The 27,566-nt window shown below is 42.9% G+C and overlaps 1 protein-coding gene across 2 annotated transcripts in view; it reads left to right on the top strand.

The window, feature by feature from the left end:
- tafa5a (TAFA chemokine like family member 5a) overlaps positions 1–27,566 on the top strand; it is a 144,943-nt gene that overhangs the window by 107,749 nt on the left and 9,628 nt on the right. For both annotated transcript variants that reach the window (XM_062382340.1, XM_062382341.1), the window contains exon 3: positions 21,084–21,211. In XM_062382340.1, coding sequence (XP_062238324.1) covers positions 21,084–21,211 — 128 coding nt within the window. The remainder of the gene's footprint in view (positions 1–21,083; positions 21,212–27,566) is intronic.

Genomic DNA, 27,566 nt, shown 5'->3' on the forward strand with positions numbered 1-27,566 from the left:
AACTTCAGCTCCTGTCACTAAATGTAAAAAAACAAAAAAAAAACAGCATAAAGACAGGCTGCCAGTTTTCTTGGATGGAAGCGTGCTTTGTAATTATTCTAGTTGGTAATGATTTATTGATTTGAGCCACAAAAACTAAGGGTTAAGGTGACCAATCATTGCAGGATATGAATTCCAAGGCACATTGAGAACAAGGCAACGAGATGTTTTGTTCCTGCTAGGTGACAATTCACTTTCTGCTCGTGGAAAAAAATGCTTTTCTGTGGCTTTGCCTCACATGACTGAAGAGCAACAGCAGCAGCATTCCAATAGGCTCCGATAAAGGCGGGGGGGGGGGGGCAGTTGGAGGGATGCAGTCTCAATAGGTCCTCCGTGTGTTAATTGGTGGGAAAGTGAGTCTTGCTCTGCAAATCAGTTTTCAACTTCAACAGCTCCCAGACAAAGTGTTAACTGAGAGCTGTGCAATTAGGGGATGGATCAATAAGGCTGGCATCCCCAAAATGGCCTCCCACTCCACCGCTATAAGTCAAACACAGAGAATGAGACGTGCACACACAAACCATCGCCTGCTGACCCTGCTGGATTTTCCTGTGACTCTGTTCCTTAAAGCAGAATTCAAATACAATTTGATTTAGCAATTTGAAATAGCACAGAATAACCACGATTGTTAATGAAGTTCAAAAATACGATACTCTGAAATATTCTGCACTCATTTCGAGTAATTTGGAATTATCATAGGATTTTGCATGTTATGGCTAACGTTGTAGCTTTTTGTCATTTTTATATCAAAATTCAAATGAAACTGCTGCTAATCAATTTTGTAATAATTGTTTAATTCAAAGCAGGATATAAGTTTCACACAAACAGTGTGCAACGGTAAACACGTCTGCTTTTATCAACTGTGCAGGATGGAGCTAATGAGGGTGCACAGTGGCCCCGCCCCCTCATCATCGACTCTAATTACCTGCATTGATATTAACGAGCTAATCTGCATGACAACAGAATGTTTGCTCTTTATGTGCACGTGTCCCTGAAGAGGAGAGGAGAAGCTGTGTTCATCTACACAACACAGTTACACACAATACCCACTCCTGTTCTTTTGTTTCCTGAAATAATCTAATTGCGTTAGTTATACATTGTGTTTTCCTCAGTAATATATTGTTATTGACTAATTCCATTGTTAGTTAAGTTTGGACACTTATATACTGTATAAATATAAAAGTAGAAAACATATATACAGAGCAGTGCAGTGGATTACTGTGGGCAGTAAAAACACACTTACCTTAAAAAAGTATTGATACATCACGTTTTCGGCTGTAATTGTGTAATTTAAACTACATTGTACCATTGACTTTCCACTGCTGAAGTAAAAACTGTTAGAGGTCACTGAAGGGCGTCTCAGAGTAGAGGTACTGGACAACACTTCCCAGCATTCAGTGCACAAACACACATTTCCCTTTAATGACATTTTCCCTGTTTTATGTTTTATTGTCATGACGTACAAACACTGGGAATTTTACTGCACACTGGGAGCTGGTAGGGTCGTGAATGTACAAGGAGTTTACTGCGCCCTTAGTGCACATATGAGTTTGTGTGTGTGTGTGTTTTATGTGGTATGTGCATGTGCATAGAAAAGTGATATTCCTGTGGGAGAAAAGATCATCTCCTGAGACAGGAAAAGTCAATATGGGGAGTTACACCGAGCCCACAGGGAGCAGGCCACCAGAGGCTGGACTTATACCTACGGATAAAGACGGAGAGGGATGGAGAAGACATTTTACTACGTCTGTGTGTGTGTGTGTGTGTTTGTGTGTGTGCTAGAGAGCAAGGGCAAGTGAGAGAGGAGAAATTGTTTTCGTCACTATATATCCCTTGCAGCAGTTGCTTTGCATAAAACCCAGAACACGCACACACACACGCACACATAGGTAAGGAAGTGATAAATTCTTCTTTGGTGCGGACTTGTCATGTATTTAATCAAACGTTTGAATCATCTTTCTTTTTATTCTTCTTTTTTTTTTTGCAAAAACCTCTGCAATCCGTTGGGAACTGACTTATTGGAAAGATATCATTACATTATGTGTGTGTAGTTTAGTGTGTACGTATGGTTGTGTGTGTGTGTAATGTGTGATAAAGAAGAGAAGCAGAAGGGGAAATGTTGCTCATGAACTTTTACAATACATTTGAATTTAGAGGTCATGTTTCTGAATTGTGTTTTTAAAAATACTATCCTTTTTAAAGGACTTTAGGAAATATTGCAAACAGAAACACCAGTTTCACCCTTAGAACTACAAGTTTAATAAACAGCAGATCTGGTTCTACAAAATTTCCTGTAAGAAAGAAAAAAAATTAAACTAAAAACTCCTTAAATATCCGACTTTTATATAAAAAGTTTATTTGAATCATTTATCTCACGCTTCACATTGAATCAACCTCTGTGGCTGATTAAAGACAGAGTAGAAGTAGAAGAGCAGCAGTAACCCAGTTATGTGACTATTAATTAGTGCAAATAGCAATAATAGTCATAATTTTGAATACCAGACCCTTTATCTTTAACTCAATCATTTAAGTGGAACACCGGATAAATTGTGATTGTACTATAATTAAACTAACAAACAGTGCAATTTCAATATGTGCTTAAAATGCAGTTCATAATCATAATGTTAAAGTTTGACAATATTAAATAACATAGGTCGGTAATAAGTGATGTATTCCATCTCTTCATCTGTGTGTGTGTGTCGGTGAGTTGTACGATTTCCATACAGACTCTGAAAGCCTCTTTGTTTAGGTGATTCTCCCTGAGTGGCTCATTATCGGAAATGAATCTACAGTGTGTAAACCAACTTTATTTGCTCTCCTGCAATTTACATTTTGAATGAGAGTTTGCATATTTCAGAAACAGAGGTCACATTAATCAACACGCAGAGCAGGCAGTCAGGATTTCTGAAGTCGGATAGTTTGTAATTCACGGCGGACATTTGGTTGCTTACGGGGCTGAATATCTATCTGGGACTGTTAGAGCTGTAATATGCTTCTTCCGGGTAAATCCAGCTGCTGCTTTCATGAGAGTCAAACCGCGGACCACTGCGTACCTCACACCTACAGCCTTGTGTTCGCTGTCTCGGCTCAAGCTGGAGGTTTGACCCGTGAGTCAGTCGAATAGACGCCTTCCTGGGGCTACGCGCTGACTCAGCGGATGCACCAACGTAAGCACTAATTTCAGGTAGAATTCTCCCCCTGTTCTGCTGTAACCTTTTCAAATCCTGTTTGTTACAAGAAGAAAAACAACCTCGGAGATAGAACCCTACCCGGAAAAATAACGGGTTGTGATTCCTATTGCCGAGCATCACCGTTGCTCACCTCCCCGCGGGCGGTTGCTCCCCCCCCCCCCCCCGACGCTTCTTTGCAGGGGCGCCGATGCTGCATCCTTGGCTCGGTGCCACCTTAGAAGACGATTGTGACTGATCTAAATGAATGCAAACAAGCCCCCCCCTGCAGCTGAATGAGAATGGGTACAGCCCGTCCTGATACAGCACAGTCACACATTGACTGACAAGCTGTGTGCTCCCACGTCTGACTTTGGCCTTCTCCGATTGGTTAAAAGGGCAAGGCTCGCTGTGAACCTCTGCCAGGGAACGTCTCTCAACTGTTTTTTTGATTCTTTGTTAAAAAGCTGAAACACTGTTGTATTCAGTGACTGAGCCAAATCAGTGTCGCAGCATTAACAGGTTTATCAAAGTTGTTATCCTCCAGAGTTCAGTCCCAGTTGTGAACAGGTGCTTTGTTTGGAATACAACACCGAAAGCAACTGGTAGATCTGTTTACAGTGCAGCACTTGTTTTAATAAAGAGATCGATCATTAATAATTGCAACAGTAAATAGTGAGGCCGATATTGGCAGTTTGAATCCCAGGTGGGGATGTGTGGGGGCTCCCACTGTAAAGGCTGGAGGTAATTCCAGAGCTTAAACACATTTAATGGCTATTGAAGAGAAAATATCAACCATATAGAAGACCAGCAAGGGGCTTTGAGGGTTTGAAGAAAACAGAGGTGATAAAGCTTTAACAGAAAAGCTCTTTTGTTAAATATTCTAAAATATTCCCAAATTTAAGATTTACAGAAGCACTTAGAATATATAAAAAAAAAAAAAAAAAGGTTTCATCTCACTAGTGATTATTCCGAGTTCCTGGATTTCTGAGTGTCTGCGCTCGTTCAACAATCGACGCGCAGCACTCGTCGAGTCTGAAGAGCACAGGAAGTGTTTCGGCTCATCTCCGCTCGTCGCTTTCGCGTTCATCCAGCGCTACTTGATCTCGCCCCCCCCCCCCCCCCACACTCTCTTGTCCACAGCCGAGCAGACGCTTGTTTAGTTTTACAAGCTGAGCGGAGTTTAATGTTTTTGTACGGAGCAATTGGTGGAATGTTTAGCTGTTTGTGTGTTGAACGTGTGGGGGGTGCGAGGAGTAACGAGGAAAGAGGATGAGAGAGGAAGGACAACCACGGCAGCAGGGCCTGTGGTGAAACTTGCAGGGCCTCACGAAGAATAAAGAGGGAGGAGAAAGAGCTGGTGAGCTTCCCTCGTACCCACATGCTCCCATGGTGCCTGGATGTTGGGCTGCCTTTAAATTTGTCCAGGGACAAAGCCGGCACAAGGTATAATCCACCTGCCAGTCCCGTTCAGCCTCAGCAGTACTCTGGCAGGAACATTCTGCTCCCCACTTAAACACAAAATACCATCAGTGCGAAACAGTAGAGCCTATTCTCCTCTCCTCCTCCTCCTCCTCCTCCTCCTCCTCCTATTTCTCCTCCTCTTCTCGGGATCACTGTGCGCCACAGAAGCCACCGCCGCTGTTATAGGAATACGGGAGACAGAGACAAACCCGGAGAGGGGGAACGGACAGGAGGATGTTTTAGAGGCAGAGCAGGTATTAGCGAGAGCGGGAAAGAGATGAGCGAATAAAGCAGAGAAGACGCAGGGAAAAGAAGAAAAGAAAAGAAAAATGAGCGAGAGGAGGGAGACGGCAGCGCCTCTTCCGCTCCTTCGCGCCCCCCCCCCCCAACTCGCCGGCGAGGAGGCCCCGGGAGAGGGCAGAGATTGATCGGTTCATTTGGATTGGAAAAGTGGATCTCTCCCTCCAAAAAACTGGTTTCCTTCCAAACCAAATGACAAAATGAGCTATCGATTTGTTGTTTACAATCCGGCGCGCACAATGCCCCAACAGTGCGCATGATGGACCTCATAATGGTCGGGTCTCCCAAGGTTTGCCACCGCCACTCGCCCGCTAACTGACAGCACTCGGGGCCGCGGAACGCCCACAGAACCACAGCATGTGCAAACCCCCCCCCCCCTTGTTAAATCAAGAGCTTGTATGTTCTGCTCTGCTCCATCTGAAACCATTCAGGCCTTTCTGATAGGAACGCCACTCGTGCTCGGATAAAAAGAAAAACACTTGAATTAAGTCAACAAAAGATCCACTTTTCCTCGTTCTCCAGTTTACATTTACATGAATATGAAGGATTTCTCAGTATCAGTCTATGGCGGCCAAACATCATGACGTCCTCGATCGACAATCGTGGAGACTGAGCAGCGAAGGGGTCAGACGATCGACCCCTCCGCAGCCACGGACACACTTCCTGTTTCCGAGCGCCACAACAAGCTGGTGGTTACTGTTTCCCCGACCTTTGCTATTGATCCTCGCTGGTCCTTCGGGAAATGTCAAGTTTAAAAACCCCACCAGCCTCAAACCCGCTTAGAACACACAGCACCCACAAACACATGCAACGCACACACACGCACACACACACACACACACACACACAAGCAGCTGAAACAAGACGGAGATTTTTTTGACCTAATTTCATTGTGAAATATAATTATAAGACGACATTACTGTGTGCCAAGTGTGTCTAATTATAGTCACTTGTGTTTTTTGTGATGTCTGCGGATGGGAAATAATGCAGGAGCCTTGTAATCATCGGCCTATTCTCCTGTCTCGATAACACTGTTCATTACCATCAATGGGCTTTTGCAAAGGGGATTACTTCATAGACCAGTTTGCACAGGAATGGTTTTCCGTCTGTAAACACAGAAACACACACACAGAGACGTCTGTGATGCTCTGTGCTATTTAGCATTGCTAAAAGGCACTGTGTCAGTTGTGGAGAAAAGAAGTCAAGGTTACTTTCGGAGTTAGTGTACATTTTAAACGAATCTAAATGAAATCTGCAATAGTAAATGTGTGTTTTTATATGATACCCTCACGTGAGCAATTGGAGCTTCCGTGGTTTGAATGCACAAATGTAAAGTGTGAATACAAGCTGGAGATTGTGTGTTTTTTGAAGGGTCAGAACTAAAAAATGTAGGGAACAAATGGTGAAATGTTTAACAACGCACTGTATTTCATGAATGTATTACATTGACTTATTCTCAATGAGAAAAGAAACAAGAAATTCTAACCGTCAGATACATTTACTGGGAAAAAAATTATAATAAATAAATGTTTTCCCTCTGAAATATCGTACGAAGCCGGAAATGTAAAGTGCAAATGCGTCACAGTCATAAGTAAGTACGGTACTTATGTATTTCCATTACTGCAATTATGTCACTTTCCACTGAGGCCATGTGAGTTGAAAATGCATTAAATATTGGACTTGGAAGGATTGTGGAATTAATCTTATCTTGGCAGCTTGATATAGAAGAGAGGTAAAAAAAAAAGGGAAAGAAGAAAAGATAGAATCAAGAGTAGAGGCAGATTGGCCAGATTCTGATCTGTAACTCAGCACTTTTCTGGCGAGGAGTGAGGGCGAGTTGCGGGGGCGGAGGAATTGTCTAGGAGCGAGAATTAGATTGCTTCCTGATTCAGCCGCCACGCCGGCTTGGGAGGAAATGACATCAGGCAGAAAATAAAAGGGGGGGGAAAGGAATAGAGGAGCGAGAAGGGCAGGAGGGGACGGAGGTGGAGGATGGATCCGCAGCTCAGCCGAGCACTACTCTAAATACATAACTAATGTCCCTCGCAGTGAAACCAGAGTCCCGGCTCATTTATTGTCTCAGTAAAGCTTGTCTGACGGCCTCTGCATCGGTTATCAGTCACAGAACCGTCTTAACTGGGTCAAGACCGCTGGGGTGGGGGGGGAGAATCAGTTCAGCCACGCTCTCTCTCCTCCTCCTCCTCCTCCTCCTCCTCCTCCTCCTCGCTCCGTCTTTGGAGCAGCGGTGGTGGCAGAGAGCACAGCTGGGGCCCTGTTATCACTCACACTTAATGGAGAGAGGTCTTGGAAATTCCGAGTTCCAGGACAGATATATTTGGAGCGTTTATCCTTTGAAAGGCCGAGTGAAGGACACCTGGTGCACGCCGTGGACGCGCACCAGTCGATACCCAGTGCGTTTGAGGTCATTGCATTTAATGGACCTCCAAAAGTTCTACCTGGGTTCAGGATGAATTCAAAGCGACGCGTTTAAAGTAGATTTAATTGTTTTGCAACGTGACGACGCCCCTGACAAGTCCCAGGCTGCCTTCGGCTCTCAGATCCCCCTTTACCGCTAATTTCTGTGTTCTCTTCAAAGACAAACTCGCTTTTTTTTTTTCTTCAGGCTTTTTTTTCCTCGCTGCTAACATCTGTCAAAGGGAAATTATTAATGCAGACCGATTCATGGAGTGAACAGCTCCTCTAAGAAGAGGGAAAAGAGGTGCAATTTTGAAATTAGGCTGGATAATCAAGCTTGATTAATGTTCTGACAAGGAAGGAAAGTGCCTTGAAAAAAAAATAAAACTAATGAATCATCGGGGGGGAAAGGAAATATGTTGCTGAAGTGGAAGTGGCATTAAGCGCAATGAGTAACAATAACAACAGCTCAAATGTGGAGAAGAGCTTTTCGGCTTACGCACGGTGAGTTAGGCAAAATATAAGTTTTCCTTTTGAAAATGAAAAAGCGACTTTGTGATGTGGCACTGAACAGTGGCTATAAATCAGAAAGGTATTGTTTCATTGTAGAGCCTTCAGTAGCATAGAACGAGTCGCCTTGCTCGTGTCTGTTTGTGTTTTTGTGTATTTGTGAGCAGGATTCTGCAAAAACTACGAAACCAATTTCCACCTTATTCATAAAAAATAGGACCTTGGAAGAACCAATTAAATTTGGGTGCAGATGCAGTCTTTTAGAAAAGAAAGAACTCAGGTGATCAGACTATACTCCCTTTTACTTTTATATTTCTACAATAGGAAGTAGACATTTATGTGTAGGATGGTTCATCCTTGGTGGAGATTGGTGCTGAACTGTGTGGGCCATGATTCTGCCCCAGTTAAAAGACTTTGTTTGGACTTCCTGAAAGGACATTGGATTTGTCCGGACAAAGAATCTCCTTGTGTTTGGAATTGTTTGCACTTTAAGTTTGTTATTTTGAAACCTCTTTCCTAGTGTGTCTCTCTTGCTTCACTTCCTGTCTTAGCCGTTATGTCTATAGCGTTTCTGTAATTTATTTGTACGGAGAATGTTGAGTATTTTATAATTAGGCTACTTCAATCTTCTTCTCAAGTGATTTTCCTTTTTTGCAATGAAAGCTTTCAGGTACATATTTAAGCACTGCCACTGCTTCGTGCATTCCAAACAATATATTTTAGCAAAAGAAATTGAATTTTCCAAACAATGGCTTGTGATGTAAAAATCACTTAAACTCAATAAAAAAGTTTAGGTTTGGAAAAACTAATATTGGCACAGCAACAGAAAACATTTTGTTCCCAAACTTTTGATTTACTCACTTTATTACTTGTTGCATGATGAGCTTCTGTTCACTCGTCCTCATATTTTCCAGATAACATTCAGATTCAATACTGTTTCTGTTAATTCAAAGCTAGAGATTAATATGTTCCCCACGCTTTATAAGCTTCTTCTTCTTTTGTGTGTGAAGGTAATTATGTGAAGTGAGTTTGGACTAAAAAACATCAAATATTCCATTGTTATTTCGTTTTGTTTTCTCGCTCTAATTATTTATTTATCAGACACTGTAGCATCCGAGTACTCGATGAGATAGTAGCTGGTGGCAACAACAGAAACAACAACCTGAGGGCGGAGAACTTAACGGAGTAACTGTGCAGCACTTCCCTTCTCTCAGCCTGCAGCCAGAATGACGATGACACCGCAAGCGGCAGGGGAAGTGTGAAGGTTTATAATTTTGTTTAAATGCCAATGTTCTATAAATATTGTAAACGTCACTTGAGGGCGTTCGGTTGGAACTTCAGGACACTCTGCAGTGAGTGAACATTTCTGGCCAAAGATGGATTTTCTGCGGATTGACGTAGTGACGGAGGAATGATTCAGACGTTATAACCCCAAAGGGACAGAAGAGAAGACGTGGATCATGAACAGTGTTTTTCTTCTTGCTGGGGGGGGGGGCATAGGAAAGTTCATTTTTGATTTAAAATTAATGTTTCAGCCTCCCCCTGTGTGATTGATGGATAATATGATTAAGTAGAAGCAATGACATGACCAGTAGGTCGTTAGGATGAGCTCTATCACGTGCAGAAGAAACAGAACAGTTCTGATTCAGATTTCCACACATTGTCAGTAATACCAATATTTCAATCATATTAATACATTCAGATCTTTATCCTATATTAGTGCTGCATCAAGATTGGCTCCTCCCTTCACTTAAAGGAGACATATTGTACGGCATCACATTTGCATAACACAAGCCTTGCAGAAGATGTTTTGAATTAGAATTTTGTCATATTTTGAATTTAACTCTGTAGTTCCCACTATATCTCTTGAATATCACTAATCACTAATACTGCAAACTGATAGTGAACATACAGATAAACTCTATGTTTTAGTTTTTACATATTTTCTATAAAATGTAGGTATTGAACAACTTTTTTACCATGGCCCACTGTTTAATTATACAAACTGAAAATGTATTATATTCTATGAACAGCTCTGACATGTCAAATCTCAATCTACAAAGTGAATAGTAACTGTGGCAGCGAGATTAACGTAGTTAAATAAAAACCTCCTGACCAAACAGAACAGTAAACTGTTACAATGTGCCCACTTGCCCGAAATACATTCACACATGCACATGTATTCATGAACAGGGAGAACACACACACACACACACACTGCTAATTACACAGGAAGACCAAATGACCTGAAAATAATGAGCACTAACCAGATTCAAGGGAAACCAACGAGTCTTTTATAAGCTGCCTTTACACATAACAGCCATGATTATGCTCTTATCTGCTTTGGGGACTGTACAGAGCTGAATTATCATTCATGCTGTATTGCTGTTTTGCTTAATTGGAATTTGTTTAGCGGGCTTTGTAAGGGAGCAAACAGGGAATAAACAGATTTATGGGGAGCTCTGCCAAGTAAAAGGTTATGCATAATTTAAGGCGGATTAGTTTGGATGTAGAGGTCAATAAGGCTAAAAAGACAAGAATCATCAACATCTAGAAAGGAGAAGGGTCCGGGGCCTGCGCCGGCTCCCCAGACTCTTTATTAACAGACGTGCTCACGTGCATCCAGGAGCGTGTGCGTTTGGGCACGTCAACACACTCCCTGGCGTGCACACACCTCGCTAACACGTCTCCGCACACATATGCGCAGTGGACAGAGGGAATAGCATAAGTGCGCAAAACTAATTATATCTTCCGTTTATTTCCGTCGGCGGCCTCAAGGCATTGTTCTACTTTAGTTGAAGTATGTCACTGTGTCATCTGTCATCAGACTCAACGCAGTTACCTTCATTACTGTCGTCCGCATCACGATCACGGCTGTCATCGCGACCCATCGTCCCCGCGCTGCCCCGCCTCCGTGCGTGTCCGTTCGTCCCGTCCCCTCGCTCTTTGCATTGCCTACGTCCTGTTCACTGAAACGGCTGATAATGGCAGCGGAGGCAAACAGCTCCCCCCCCCCCCCCCATCGTCTTATTAGTTGCCTCTGTCGAAAACAGCAGCTCAGTCTGGGCACATCACGCAAAGTGAGCAAGGACGGTGCCTACAGCTTTCCGGAGGCTGGCATAAATTTTGCACGTTTATTTTGCATTAAGTCCTTTAGTGTTAAAATGTAATGTCACAACATTGAAATCGCAATTTAACACTCCGTTTGAGCTCGAACGCACTTCCAACATCAATTCAAAGCCACTGCATTCAAACCAAGATTCATGTCGCATGTTGCTCCAGCTTTTTGTGTTAGCAAGAATCATAGAACTACAGTTACACACATAACTGATTTTTCTTATAAACATGAAAACCCTCACAGTGACAGTATCACAGCCAATCAGGCTTATCTGAGCTTGATAATGGCAAGTTCGATTTTTGTTTTTTAATTAATTATATGAATTATTGGGGTTTACCCTGGGTGCTCCGGTTTGTCCATTTGTTCTATTAAAACTTTATAAAATATGACTTAAAAAATATCACTGGGATCGGTGACCCACATATAATTTCAGTGACCTATTGTGGGTTTCTGATCTTGAATATAGCCCCACGTTATAAACTCTGACATTTTCTTATTTTTCTGTTTAAGCTATTAATCAATTAAGCAGAATTGCATGTAAAACAGAAGTTTTTACATGGCAGCAGCCTCCAGGTGTATATGTCCAGGAGGTTAGCATTCCCAGTTGATTTACTGGTGTCTCTGTAGACACTGGTGTTAAATGATCTCTTTCCCACAGCACTGACATTTCCTCCTCTGGCTCACGGTGCCTTTGGGCTCTCCTTCGTTGTACATGTGTGTCTGGTGGACGCACATGCATGTGTGTGTGTGTGTGTGTGTGTGTGTACATTCACTAACGTGCGATTGCTGTTGCCGTTGAGCTGTGGGTAAATGTCAGAGCACATCTGCGAAAGAACGATATCAGCAGTACCTGGTGGCCAATACGCACGCACACACACACACAGACACACACATGCACAAACAAACACACACATTCATACATAATAAAGAAAAGAAACAAGCTCAGAGCAATGGTACACCATACAACATGCCAGTTATGCACCACAATAGAGCATATTTAGCATGCCGGGAGAGGAGGGTGTAGCTGGACTTCAGAGGAAACAGGATGAAAGGTAGTTTAACTCTTCCCTGGTTCTCAAGTTCCCACAATCAAATTATGTCATGAATATATATATTTATATATAAATCATAATGTAACGTTTATAATGGAAGATAACCAAACCATTTCAAGAAAACATAAAGTCCAAAAATATATCATTTAAAAAAATCGTGTGATAAACCAAAGTGACCGGGAGCAGAAAGCAAGGAAACTGCAACAGATAGACAGAGAACGATGAAAAGCAATAAAAGCAAAGGAATGTTATGTCGTACCCTGAAAGGCAGGAGGACAGGGGACTCATCAGACGTTTGAGACCCAGTAAATGGTTGCCACCTACTGTAGACTCCAATTTCAAATATATTGGATTCAGGTGCCGCCATCTTGTACGTTTTATGAAATTTGGAGCAGGAGTCCGTGCTGTAGTGATCGTGTTGTGGAGCCGTGGTACCGAGGTCTCACCGATACACACGCTCAACCAATCAGGATTGAGTTTCAATTTGCGATTAGGACCGTTCGCCCCATTTTTATAGCATTATCAACTCGCCAGCCACAAGGGGGCAAACAAGATGAATTTACTTCATTTTTGCCGAGATCCAGTCCATGCTAGAAACACAGCTACTGGCTCACTGATGTATTCTGACACGAGTACTAGACACACTCAAATCACTACCGATCCACCAGTTTATTCACCTCCTATCATTTAATACACATCTAAGTCTTTTATACATTTATAATCCTCCGGCTCCTCCACATCTTTCAGGCCCAGTCATTAGACACATTCTGCAACTGTTTAAAGTAGGAGATGAAAGATCATACAGTTGATGTTATATGCGTAGGTGACACTCTTTTATGCACGCACGACTCGAGACACCCACATAGGCATGCACACACACACACACACACACACACACATGCAGCACTGAGGTCTGGAAATGTCAGTCAGCATGCTATCTCATTATTTCTGCCTCTTGAAGTTCCATGAGTGTAGAGGAGCTATTTGGGACACAAATTCACTTCACCAAAAAACCTTAAGCTTTTTAAAAAAGGGGGGGGCTTGACAGCTTTTAGGGCACAGATACTCATCAGGGTCGCCAAGCGGGTGGAATAATCTTGTGAAAATCAGGCGAGGCAATAGACTGGAAAGGAACAAGCATGGGAAGGAAAAAGGAGGGGAAGAGAGGCAGAAAAGACAGAAGAGGGGAGATGAGATGAGGAGAGAGCCGAAATAGAGGGCAGACATAAAAGCACAATGGGAGAAAACAGTGTGTGTGTGTGTGTGTGTGTGTGAGGGAGGGAGGGAGGGAGGGAGAGGCGAGGGGAAAACAAGACAAGAGAAAATTAGCCGAGAGGAGATGAACTGCGAGCAGAGGAGAAGAAGGGATGGGGAGCTGGTGGCTAATTACAAAGCGCAGGGATTTATTTCTTTGCACTGGGCTTTTCTCTCACATTCTACTGAGCTTCCTCTTAATTCCTGCAAGGCTGGAGTCAGGTTTAGGGAGCGTCTGCCTACCACGGCAGGTCAGATAATACAGTTAATTATCCGGGTAGTAGATCCACTGTAAAAGGAGACATGGGAGGGGATTTTCCTGATGAAAGCAACTCTCGGAGTCTTAATGGCTCGTTTGGGCTTTTTTCAAGCCGTCTTTTGTTTGATTTAGTTGCGTTACATGTTCGTTGAGAGATTATGCTCAAATGCTGATTGAACATTCGTGTGCATGTATGCGTGTTGTAGCTTTTGCAGTGCTTAGCTGACATTTGTACTCCCACTAACAGAACTTAAGTACAATGCAGAGTCGTCTTTCAAGAGCAAATAAGTTCATGCTTTCATCTGCTGCAGGGAAACATGACGACTGTTACAGGCAGATTCATCGCACTCCTTTTAAAATTTGGGGAGTTTACTTGTTTGGTCAGGACCAAGTGTGAAGGGTTCCTCAGACTCTGGTCCACACCCACAGTCTAAAAGTTAGGCTGACCAAGAGAGGTGATCACAGTTCGGATCAAACCAACGTTGTTCAGCTCGGGTTTTTCCTGAATCCTTTGGACATTTGGACCAAATTCAGGAAAGTTGAGACAGAATAAAAAAGTAGACGAGAAAAAAATTGCTCTTTCTTCGCCGCTGAAGATAAAATGATTGAATGAAGTAATCTGCTTTATTCATTTTCTCCCTTTGAAACTGAAATGCTGCTCTTTTTCTATACAATTTATTCTCAAAAGTGCTTGAGGTTATTGTGTGTGTGTGCGGGACCTCTGTAAAAAGCTCACTGTTGTGAATCAGCGGTGAGGCTGATGTACTCGTGTCATGCACCACTACGCTGACTGATGTGAAAGTGTGACAAAAAAAACCTGAAATAAACAAGTATGAGAACAACAGGATTTGTTATTTTCGCTAAATGCACTTAGCGCCAAATTAGTTGTGCATTTGCTCAGTAGTGTTTATATGTTCCTAGTGGTGCGGTTACTGGAACTAAGTACACAGGGAGAAAACTTGGATTTAAAAAGTTGGCTTTTATCTGCAATTTCCAAATGTAATTGGCATACTAAGTGCTGTTAGAGAAATAAATTGCTCATGGTGGGGACCTGTGGTGAACTCTGAAGCAGTCGACATTTCAGAAAAAGTCAAATCAGGAAACCAAAAGATAAAAGAAAGTTTTGAGCACGAGGGAAAGAGGCTGTGGATACATTTCTGGAGAACATTTGACGTCTAGTTCGTTTGGATTCGAGCTTTAAATGAAGCAGCATTGAATTAATTTTCAGAAATGTGGCCCTATCTTAGCACAAAGCAGTGTCTTTGCTAGTCTCAGCCCAATACAGTTGTCATTTTCCCATTCATTGAACACCTTGTTAAAATAGCTCATGCACTTGTGCCCATATGAGCACCCATGGGTGTGTTGGTCTTCAATGAGGTGTGGTCTTGCACACAGTGGGTGCATTGCTTTCTGGAGGCGGTGCAGTGTTTGCGCATTCGACCAAATAAACTTAGTCTGAAGTCAGTGGCGCAATAACTCACTGTTATTGTGTGGATGAATTAGCAAGGTAGTACTATGTGTGTACCTGGGTGGGTGCACAATGTGTTTACACAAAAGGCACCCATGATAAATCCAGGGCCCACGTCCAACTCTTTTGTGCCATGCACCTGGTGCAGCGACTTTTTTTTTCACTAACAAAATTGGATTTGCACGCGTCCTAAATACACTTGTGCTTCCGACCATGCACTCAGATCATTAAAATGGAGACTTGAGAGTGGATCAGCTGCAGGTCTTTCATTACTACTCGTACTATTAGAAGGTCATAAGGTAACATTCCTCCGGTAATAGCTTTTAAAATAACATCACCGTATTGTGTTTTGATCAGTTTTTGCTGGAAACTAATTAACTACAGTCCTTAAAATACATTCAAAGAATTTTGTTCAGTTACCTTTTATCATGAAATACAGTAATAGCTGTGTCAGTGTAGAGGACTAGAGTGAGATCTAATAAGTGGAAAACTGTGATCATCTTCATTGAATGTGTTTCAATAAAGACTATTCAAACACATTCAATAAAGACTTTAATTCTCTTCATAACCACAGATACATGACTTTACTTGGTGAACCAGATATTTGAGTAGACATCATAATGATGTATTAAAAGTGGAAATGAGTCCACGGAGGCTGCAGACTTCCGTGCTTCGCCACTGGGTACAATAAATGTACATGCATCTTTTTATTCCTGCCTTGAAATTTTCTGAAAATGTTGCTTTGGTTTGAAATAAATGTAGCTCCTATTTATAACCGGTGTCCGGCAGCAGCAGCAGCTGATTCTGCCACCTGCTCAGTTCATATCTGATGTTTACAGTTTGTAATGATCTTTTGCGCATCGTCTTATCTTAGCAGCATCTCCTGGAGAGTGCTGCACGGCATTTATTACACCAGATCTGATCTGTGGTTGGAGATACTTTCTGTCTTTCCTGTCTGTTTTCTTACTGTCTTTGCTTTCTTTCTCCCCTGTGCACTCTCTCTCTCTCTCAAACCCCCCCACACACAAGCCAATAAGCCCATCTTTCTCCTGCCATGTCAGGCTTGGCGTGGCATTAGACAGAATTTATTAGGCCAAGATGCTGGTTGTTGACAAGAGTGTGATCTACCATTTGGTGGGGAGATAAGTGTCCCATGGAGGGTGTAATAATCTTCTCCCCCTCTCTCCACCTTATCTCCTGCTGATGGAAGCATGGCTGATACCTTCCCTTACACATAGCATCAAACCCTGTGTGTGTGTGTGTGTGTTTGTGTGTGATTTTTAAAGGATGTTTTTATTTGATATCACCCTTGAGTCGTACAAGTCTTAACACGAGCCACAACCATCACACCAGCGCAGCCGGTGATGGTAATAGAACCTGTCACTATCAACAAGATGTTTAGTTTACTCAGTGACAGATAGGACTCTTATCTTGTCTTCACAGTTTGGGATCCACATTTCTTTTCCGTCTGAATGATTTATATTTAAAACTTTCTATTTAACATTCGCGCTGCTTCATTTTCAATCACACTATCCTGCTGCAGCACCAACAAACGAAACCATATGATTAGAACAAATGTTAAAATATAAACATTATTCTTACTGTAGAAAAGCAACAGACTGTGACTTTGTCATGTATTTATACTTCTTCTGAAAGGGTCCACTTCATACCTTTTCAGCATAATTGTATTTGTGATTCAAGGTTTGTCATGGCATAATGCTAAGGCCACAAAATACAGAAATAGCAGCACCAGTTGAGAAAATGAGCTAATAATTTCTTTGCTCAGGGCTAAATGAGAACGGGAACATTCTTATTTCTGTGCATCATAAGTGGAGCTGGAGCCAGGAGGTGATTAGCCTAGCTTAGCATAAAGACTGTGTGCTGAGAGGACCAATCTGTCATCTCGCACTTGACAAGACAGTCAAAATTGCATATTTCTAAAATTATTTCCAACGCTGTGAAATTGGGTGAAAGCTTGTAATTATTAAGCCAAACTAACTCCAGTCGAGCCGATAATATCCACAAGGGAACAAGCTTCAAACACTTAGAGCATCTGGTAAAACCTACATTTAAAGAGTCGTTGAGAGTTAGGGTTAGGGTTAGGGTTAAAATATCAGTGTTATATATGCCAAGATCATATGAAAAGAATTAGAATACTTTATTTAAACCAGCACTTGTTTGCCACTATCGAGCAGCATAACAAGTAAACATTCACCTGCCAGCAAAGTCGTATTATTAAATCATATATCATCACTGGTTTATCTGTACATCTGTAACCCCCACACATAGAGGACCAGTTCTTTACATGCATACAGCGTTCATTCCCTCATTACTGGTATCTACCAGATGGTGCTATACGTCTCCATCAGCCGAGGGTTATCCCATAGGCTGGTAATTCAGAAGCAAAAGAAAGCCTCTCATTGAATTATATAAGTGACCTTACTCACAGTTTTAATTAGAGAAAATCGCAGTAGCGGTCTAAATGACAAAATAAATAAATAAATCTTGAACACTGTCAGGCTACGGGTTATTGCATCTGACAAGGTTTTACTTTTTACCTCGGTGAATGGTGTGTTTTCATCATGTCAGTAAGTTTCTCTTCAGCTTTCTTGCTTCCCTTTTCAATTTAGAAAAAGTCTGCTTCAGATCCTTGTCCGTCCTCCCCACTGAATGCTGCCAAGGTAGTGCTGGTAGATAATGTTTCAGAACTCTTTCTTACTTGATGAAATAAGAGAAACACTGGATATGATGGAGCTCAGAGCAGCCATTTAGGACAGACACATGCTCAGCATTTCTTGATATCCAGGAATGGCCAATCAGCCACTGGAGTTCCTGAGAAGAAGCCATTGCTGACAAGATACGATTTTTGAGCTATTTGAAATGACATTGTTCCCCATTCGTCCCTGAAGGGGAAATATTTCCGTCACCCATCCAGTCTTTTGGATCATACGTGTGCAGCCTTGAGGCAAACTACAGCAGTGCAAAGTTATTCAACCTCAAGTAGTATGTCAGCAAAATGCTCTCAACAATAATAATTCATAACAATGATGTCAATTCCCAGGTCACGCTTGACTGTGCTGACACAGTGTTCATGGAACTGTCATTACTCGGTCATTCGGCGCTTGGAAAGGGGGCACACACAGTATTTAATGGACTGATTGATTTATAGATACTGTTTATAGCGAACATATTTTTTGCATTGCTACAGCTTGCTGCTAATTGACATGCACTTCAAGGCAGCCACTGAATGTGCCTGTAAAGCCAATGTATAGATTCATATAAAGAGACTATTCACACATTTTAGAAGAGAGCCTGTACGCCGTCGCTGCCATTTGAAAGAATAAAAGGGCGTATATGCCTAATAACTCAATCCTAGTTTCACTTTTATCCAATAAAGAATTATATTTTCCATCCACAAATGCATGAGCCCAAAATGAATATACCCCTCTTGATTTATCTTGTACTTATCTTGCACTGGTCAATGTTATCTAGATAAGCTTATTCTCTACTTTGCCTTCATCCTCTGTCCTTGCATCTGAATTAATCTCCTCGTCTTTACTGTCACTGATTAACAGATTAATGAGGTTTTTGGTTCATATTCAGAATCTCTGCTTAAATCTCTGTTAGACGATTTGAGCCAACCTGACACACGAAGGCATTGAAAAGCAGCACATTACACAGAGTAGATAATGATCCTTGAATCCACCTTATTTATGCCTCCAAACTGGCAAGCGCCAGAGCCAGAGGCCTTATGTTTCCAGGTTGTCCATCTGTCTGTCCCGCTCTTTTCATTGTGATATCTCAGGAAAGGACATTTGTTTAAAGTTGCTGCAAAGGTTCACTTGGACTCAAGATGAACTGATCAGATTGTCCTGGTCAAAGGGGAAAGATCAGGGATGCTGGGATTTAACAAAACATGAAGGTGATATCTCCCGTAATGCCTTGAGGACATTTTTTTTAAGATTTGGCCCAAACGTTCACTCGGATTAAAGGATGTGCTTCTTAGAATCTGGTCATAGGTCACTGTGAAGCCAGATCACACGTTGTGGGCCATAACTCCACATCTACTGTGACAAAACGCACTTCATCCCTTTCCTTTTAAATTCTAGTCCTATTATTTGATTCCTTCAAAGTCTTCCTTAAACTGCATTCCGTGCATCTGTGCAGAAACCATAATGATGGCAATTCAAGTTTCTTTCTCTCAGCCGCTCTTTTCATAAACCCCTTTGAGCTGTCTGAGAGCAAAACAATATTTGTTCACAAAAATATCTTATTTTGACAGTCAAACTTTCTCCTGATATCGACGATCTTGGAATTGGCAACAAAAACGTACAAAGTTTTTGACTTGCTCCTTTCCTCTGGCTGTTATTATTTAATCTCGTGTTGTGTTATTGTTGCAGGACTCCAGGAATAATGTAAATTTCTCATTCTTTGACGTCTTCGTTCGAACGCTCATGGATGAGTCATTCTGCCTCACTTCCGTTCCAAGAAATAGCTAACTGCTTATATCCCGCCTGACCCTCTGTTACCAGCTGACTGCTCTTCCCCCGGAGGCTGCTGAAACCACTGTTGAGACTTTACTAGGGCTGTAAGGTGGCAATGGTCGATAGGAGTGGATTCAAATTTTACTTTCTCCTCTGTTTTAACTTAACCCACAACCCTGTCGGATGAGCTATGAATACAGAGTACAGCCAAAGTCCTTATAGGCAAGTCTCACCAGTTGGCAGCCATCTTGGCAGTTATTCTGGGCTAACAAGACCCGGCCCCAGTCCAAAGAGAGAGAGCCCCTGAGAGACCTGCACTTTCAAGAAACTGCATGCGTAGAACCTGTCACATCTGATATAAATATACATTTGTGTGTTTGAAAAACTAAAGTTGATCTTCCGTGCCTATTTGAAGTCCTGCTACCGCATAAGCTGAGACTGTTTGACTTGAGTTTTCCAGTTTGGGCCTCGTGCAAGAACTGTTCCCACGGACAGATGTGTTCAGTTGTGCGTACGAGTGATTTGGGAGAAACCAATTTTTCTTACTTGTACAAACAGAATGTACGAGTGGTCCAGAGTTGTTGCAGATGTCGTGTGAAATTCTCCCACTGTTTTCCAAATCTCTTAAGTCCACTGCTGATGCTGCTCAAAATTCCCTCTCTGCGTTAATTATGCACAACTGCTCATCCTCATTTGTTGAGTCTGATGTAACAAGTTAATGACACTTCTTGGGAGATGCATGCTCGAATACAAAAAGAGGTGCAGGAAGATTGCATCGCAGCGTCACTCTCTCTATATGTATCATCGGTCTCCTTGTGGCTCGGGGTTTAAGTAAAGCCTTAAGTGCAAATGTATGTAATAGGCTATAGCCTGAGGCTTTTTCTGGGAAATGTAGAATCTCTGAAACTGAAATGTGGAACTTAAATGAAGCAGAGCAGAATGAGATTTTGAAGCACAGCTTAAAGAATGTTGTTATGACAACGTCTTGTATGTGGAGTGCATTAAATGTCACAGATTGTTAAAAACATGTTTTTCCATTGCTGGTGGTAGCTCATGCATGGGGCTCCAAAAACGTCTTCCATCGTATTTTGAAATGTTGCCGGATGCAGGAGCGGCTGTAAACCCGCTAAATATCATTTGCAACATTTTTTTACTTCCTCTACCTGACTGGTCACTGCTCTCTCCATCTCTCTCCATCTATCTGATTCTCTCCATCTTTCCCTCATCTCTCACTGTCATCCCCTGCTCACTTGTCTCTTTACCTCATTGCTCTTCATCTACTTGCATATCTCATCTCTCCTCCCGTCCAGCCCTCTGCATTTCACAATCTTTTCCTGTATGTATCTCTCCATATTTTGTCACACCTCGCCTTTTCCATCATTTTCCCCCAATGTGTGATATCTTTGCTCATATCTGTCTTTCTCCAACACTCATCCCCTAACCCACTCACTCTATTTGAATCGTTACTGCTCCGCCTCCCCCTTTCTCTATCATTTCTCTTCATCTGATGTTTTCTCACCTTTTTCTAATGAAACCTTTTCTGTCTCTTGCAGCTGGCATTGTTCGGAAAAAGCAGTGGTGTGAGATGGTGCCATGTTTGGACGACGAAGGCTGTGACCTGTTAGTCAATAAATCTGGCTGGACTTGTACACAGCCCGGAGGCCGAGTCAAAACCACCACGGTGAGTTCAGGATCTCTTTTAGCCCCGTAGGAAACACAATCCACTCACAGTAAACCAGCAGATGTGAGGAAACCGTGTTCCCACGGCCCCCGTGGCACTGAGCGTCACTTGAGTGTCAGAGCGGAGCATGAAGCATCTGCACAGAAAATATTTTTTTGCGGTGAAATTAAATAATGCACTTTTTTTTGTATTCCACACACATGGTGATTAACAAGAGTTTTAAACGTTATACTGATGTGCCAATTAATTGCTCACATAAAGAGCCCCAGTGTGTAAAGGCCGTCATTTGATTCAATAACAATATGAAATAGCGCAGGTTTAAACGCCCTAATCAGGAAAGTCTTGGGTCCTGCACGAAAATCAAACGCACCCAAATCGCCACTTTCAGCTCCTGTGGTTGCTGTTCAACAAAAATGATGGAATCTCGTTTTATTGAATTACACTACGGTGAAATACATCAAATCTATTCGGCCATTCAGGCTCATGATTGCTACTTTAAGCACTCCATACTGCTGCCGTATTAGCGCACCATGGGCCGGCTTGCACACCGTCAGCCACAAGCTCCCGGTTTAACAGTCGCTTCACAATCAGCTGAAAATGTTTCCCCCCTTGTCTCCAGCTCGTCTCTACAAACTGTACACAAACTGTGAGTCTACGTCCTCGTCGCCGGCAATTACCTTGAATTAGGGACGCTCTTAATGTTAATGATGGCAGCAGATGGGGCGCCGCCGCCACTTGCATTTGCAGAAGATGACGCCCATTCATTCACCCGCTTGTCCTCGCCAGCCCTCCTCCTCTCCCCTTCACCCCCAACTCCAAAGCACACCCACACCCACCCACCTTCCCACTTCCTTACACCCACCCATAATCCCCCCCCCCCCCCGCCTGTGTTGCAAAACACGTAAACACTGTTGCTCTGCCCCATGCAGAGTCTATACTGTAGCAATTAGAGAGGTCTGAGTCGATAGACATGTTACACAACTCGCACACACACACTCAACACGGCTGCCCTATCTTTGAATGTCAATGGGTGAGCACTGAGGACCGGTGGGGCATCATTAATGCATCTGTCAGGGTTTAGTCATCAGCTGACTAACTTGTTTGTGCCTGCCCGCTGAAAGACAAACACACATATGTAGTGCGATACACACACACACACACACACACACTGATGATATACGGTTTGTTATCAGTCGACTGCGGCCCCGGTGCTCTTTTGACGTGTTGCGAGTCGCGTGTGTCTGTCACGCAGCCGGACGCCACCCTAAATATACCTTGAGAGAGAAGTGACAGCTCTTACATGTTCCACCTACAGTGTAATTGGTTATCTGGGCAGGCAGATAGCCCACACACACAAACACACACACACACACACACACACATAGGTATCGTAAACATGGCTCCATTTATTATATTTGACAGATATAAAAGCAAGTGTGTGTCGGAGGGGGGTTCAGAATGCATATGTCGCAGTGTGTTCGCAGGCTGACAGATGGAACGCGGGTTCATCCTGGGCTGCATGTTAACACGCTCTCTCCGGTGTGTCTCTCGCCGTGTGCTTTCAGCCGCTTGCATATTCATAAACCCGTGTCCGCGCTTGGCCTACATGTGCTCTTCATATCCTTCTCTGCTTGTCAGTCAGGGAGCCTCTCATCAGCTTACAGCCGACAATATGCAGGATGTGACAGGTATTCCTCGCTTGCTTCATTGGCTACTTTAGGCTCGGTGACAGCAAGTCAAATGGCTGGACAGCTATGTGCACTCATCTGTGCCAGTCAGTGTGTGTGTGTGTGTGTGTGTGTGTGTGTGTTTGTCCGTGTGTGTGTGTGTCTGTGTGTGTGTGAGTGTGTGTGTGTGTGTGTGTGTTTAAGCAGCTTTCACTGTCAAGAATTCTAAGAACTGGCAACAAGCAGACTCGGGTCATTGTTTAAAAGTCTTCTTAAAATATTATCTTGTGTGTTTGTGCGTGTGTGTGTGTTTGTGTGTATGTATGTGTGTGTGTGTGTGTGTGTGTGTGATGGATGGACCGGCCTGACGTGACCGCTCCCGTTAATAACAACATGAGGCAAGTCGGGACGATTTGGGACATTACTTCACGAGCGTGCACGTAACCAAAAAAAAATTGGCTAAAATGCATTAAAGGTTAAGGATGAATCTCCCAAAACAGAAATTGCGTAAGCATCTTGTTATCTGCCGACCCGAGGGAGAATCACATGGAGGGGGGGGGAACAAACAAACGATTTACTCCTCATCCTCCCTCTGGTTAATTCTGAACAAATGGCCTCTTCCCTAAGGCGTTTCAAGGTTAAAGCCAAAACTGCGGCCGCCCCGATATTGCTCAGGGATGACTGTCGGCCGTGCACAGTCCAGTGAGCATGTCTGACCTGTCTGTCAGGTGTTTCTGCGAAACGCATCAATGCAGACAAACAGACATTTCCCTCCGGGGCATTTGACTAAGCCAAGTCAATCTGACTCAGCCCCACAGCCCCCATAAAGGGCTATTTTGGACAAATGTCAAGAGGTGGTTTGCGTGTGTTAGTCGAATGCTTGAGAGTTTGTGTTTCCTCTGTCAAACAGAGAGGAGGTTGTTGTTCGGGACGACACCGCCGACCTCTCCTCCACCTGTAGTCAGCAACCCGGCTCAGTTTGAGTTTCTAGGCGGATTAGATGGGCGCTGCGTGTCCTCCCTTAAACCCACAGGATGTCAGTCAGCTCAGCAGTTTGATGTGCTTCTCTTTCTTTTTTAAATAACATGCTCGTTTTTTCCTCTTTGACGCTTTACTCTTTTTTTCCACTTGTCCTCTCTGTCTCTCTCTCCATGCATTCATCTTTGTGTGACCCTGCTTGGAAGAGATTACATGTTCCAGTCAATAACAAAATAACAGAATATAGATTTTTCGAAGGCTGGCGCCAGAAGAAACATATGAAGATTGATATGTACATTGCTCATCGTTGACTGTGACATTTTGAGCGAGGTGGCTTTTATCGCCAGCGCACAAAAAGGACACATATCAAACAAAGATGCACTTGTAAACATTTGTGTCAGTATCAAGAGTCTTGACACATTTATCCTCTAAAGAACTGACCAAATGGAAAGTCAAATGAATCATATCAACGTTTTACGCTGTAAATGCTCTCGTTGGGTTCATTTAAGTGTATTTTAAAGTATATTGTGTGTAATATATAGATTGTATATATTATTTTCCATTTCCTTGTCTTCATACACTGAAATGGGTTCATTTAAGTGTATTTTAAAGTATATTGTGTGTACATTGTATATATTATTTTCCATTTCCTTGTCTTTAATGGTTTACTTGTGTTTTCTATTTCCTTAAAGTAGGACAAAACATTTTCTTTTTACCGCCACCACCCCCAAAAACGATCTCATCTTGCACTCTGTACATGTATGTGCATGTACACTGTGTATTTATCTGCTCTGACATAGTTACCAGTGAAGGCAAGCCCACCCAACTAGCTTACCAATAGCCTGTAGTGTTATGGTGTTCAGTTATCGGCCACCCAGGTCGTTTTACAGCCGGCGCTGCAGGAGGACGGCACAGCGGATCCTCTCTGACCCCGTCAGACCTTTTGCACTCCTGCCATCTGGCAGGCGGTTCAGGAGCATCCGCTCCAGCAGGTTCAGAGACAGCTTTACCCACGAGCCATCAGGCTACTGAACTCCTGACATTTACACCGGAACACACGCACACACACCATATCCACGTATAGTAACACCATGACCGACGTAGACCCTGAGGAGAAACTACTGTACACTGTTTACACTAGTAACTTCAACTCCCATCATCATTATGTACTACACCCACTCTTTACATTTACTGTGCTGTTTTTTACTTAAATGTAAAGTATATCTAAATTACTGTAAATATTTGCAGTTTTATCAAATATATGGTCATAAACTATTACTATTTCCAAAGGCGAAGGTTTGCAGTTAGCAAACTGTCATTTATGTTACATTAACAGTTTCGTTAACCAAAAATCTGTTGTACACTGTAGTGCACATCGTATAAAATAAACTTTTACAGTGCACTGTGGAAAACTATGAGTCTACAATAAAGGGTTTCAACAAAATCACTTGAGATTTCCCACACTTCCTGGGTTTCAGCATTAACTTATTCTAGCTTATTGCATCTGACAAAATCTGATACTAACAGTATTATCAACCCAAAGATTAAGGGCCATCATACGCAATTAATGTGGCCTTTGATTCGCATGATTGATAAATGAATGCATGCTGTAGTCAGATGCTACGTTACTATCAAAACACTATTATGCATCTACTCAGGGTTAATTTCTTACTCCCAATATACTTTCCTCCATGATGCTAATTGATATGAATATGCATTTAATCACATAGTGGCTGCCTCAAGTGCTGCCTTTCCAAAGCACTCCCTTTTGGAGAGCGATACGTAGCCTCAGCCGTCAGCTCCCATACACCTCCTTCTCTCAGTGAAAGGCTCACTGCTGTCTCTCTCCAGAGGGGAGGCTGCTCCGCGTCGTGCCCTCCACCATTTTAGACTGGCAGATGAAACGGCGCACGGAGCTATTTCACCCTGCATGCGCCGACGCGGGGAGCTCGGTTAGACAGAGGCAGAGCGAGCGCGCCATTAGAGGAGGGAAGCGAAATCACCTCGGGTTATCTCGCAGCTTTTGTGACAGCTCCGATAAGACGAACAATTCAGAACATGGACAGGGAAGCGAGTGCGAGGGAGGAAAAGAGCGATGTGAGTGAAAGACGGGGAAGGAGGTTTGAGCCCAGTCAGAATTGTGAAACATTAAGTCATTTTCAGTTTGTGGCCGTGAGGCTGGGGCTGATGTTGTGAGCTCTTCAGTATCTGTCTTTGCCCTTTTTCTGACGGCTGCCATAGTGTTTGGATAGCACCCTAAAGAGCACACATGCTTTAGCGTTTTTTAAAGAGATTATAACTCGGCAAGTCTCCATCAGAGAGCGTTCATCATCCTGATATCCAGCCCAATGCATCTTCTTGTCATTGTCAAGCACTGCAGCTCTCATTCGTAATGATACAACACAGCATCATTTTCAGACTTTGCAGGAAAGGGAAGCGGTGCACTCACGACAAAACTGAATTCACAATGGACCTTGTACTTAATCACACGGTAGGCCGGTCCTGATTGGTGTATTTAGGCCGTGCAAAGAGTACCATGAGCAGAAGTGGCACCTACTGAGAGAGAGACTGTGATTACCATAATCAAGACTTTTTCACCGAGGAGAGGAGATTAGATTAGATTGAGAGAAAAGGTGGACAAAAATACCATAGAGCTAGATGGTTGAAAAGGGAGATTTTAAGTTGAGGATAGAAGAAGAACGGACCATGGGCCTACTGGAGTCTCTGCAAGTGTAGAACGACATGTTGGAGTAGAGCCTATGGTTACATATATATTTGATATGCTTTGTAGGTAGTGTACATCTGTGTGAGGGTGTGAGTCTTTAGCCCGTATGTCTGTTTGTATGTACACATGGAGCTAAAGGCTTCTTTCATCCTCACACCAGCAGCCTTTTTGTCTTCCAAGGGTGTAGTTTACACAAGACGATCCCCAGGCCGTCCTGTGTCTTCCTGTAAGCTTCCCGAGTATTTACGCATTTATACAACTGCCAGTGACAGCATGTGTTCAGCCGAGTATGAAAAAGCTCTTTCGACTAGGGTTTGTTAGCAAGTGCTACCCCCCCACCACCACCATTCATCCATCCGTATTCGCCCCCCTCCATCACGTCCTCTCCGTATCTCTGTGGAGCCAGTTCAGCCTGGGCCTGATGGGACCCGTTCTCACTTCCCCACCATCACCACCACCAACCTCCTCCCCCTCTGTGGTGGTGGGTCTGTTCCGGCCCTGGTAATTGATCCCACTGGGCCCTCCAGGCACATCCAACAGTAGGTTGAACAGAATGACCACTAAGGAGACAACTGCTTGGCCACACCAGACAGGCCGAGAGAATAGGAGAAAAGAGAAAGAGACCTTAGTGGAAGCCAAGTCAGCACATCTCGTTGGCTTGGGAGAAGCCAAGTCCTCCATTTTGGGAATCTGGGGATTCTTTTGAGACAAGGAAGAGGGAAGAATGAGAGAGCTTGTCTTTTTAGATCCAATCAACAGTGGATGAGACTGTGGGATTCACTCATTAAGTGAACAGTGTTGCTTTAACCCTAGATGGCCTGTGCACACTCTTTCAGTAGCTAACATTTAGAAGAGTTGAATGTTTATACATATGTATACATATATTATTACTGTATAACACACCCTTTCATGAATGTATCTCTAAAATTGGTTTATTGTGTATTATCCGTGTACTCTAAAGGGATAAATTTTAACTAGTTTATTG

This window comes from Platichthys flesus, chromosome 23 (assembly GCF_949316205.1).
Source record: "Platichthys flesus chromosome 23, fPlaFle2.1, whole genome shotgun sequence".
In the NCBI taxonomy this organism is placed as follows: Eukaryota; Metazoa; Chordata; class Actinopteri; order Pleuronectiformes; family Pleuronectidae; genus Platichthys; species Platichthys flesus.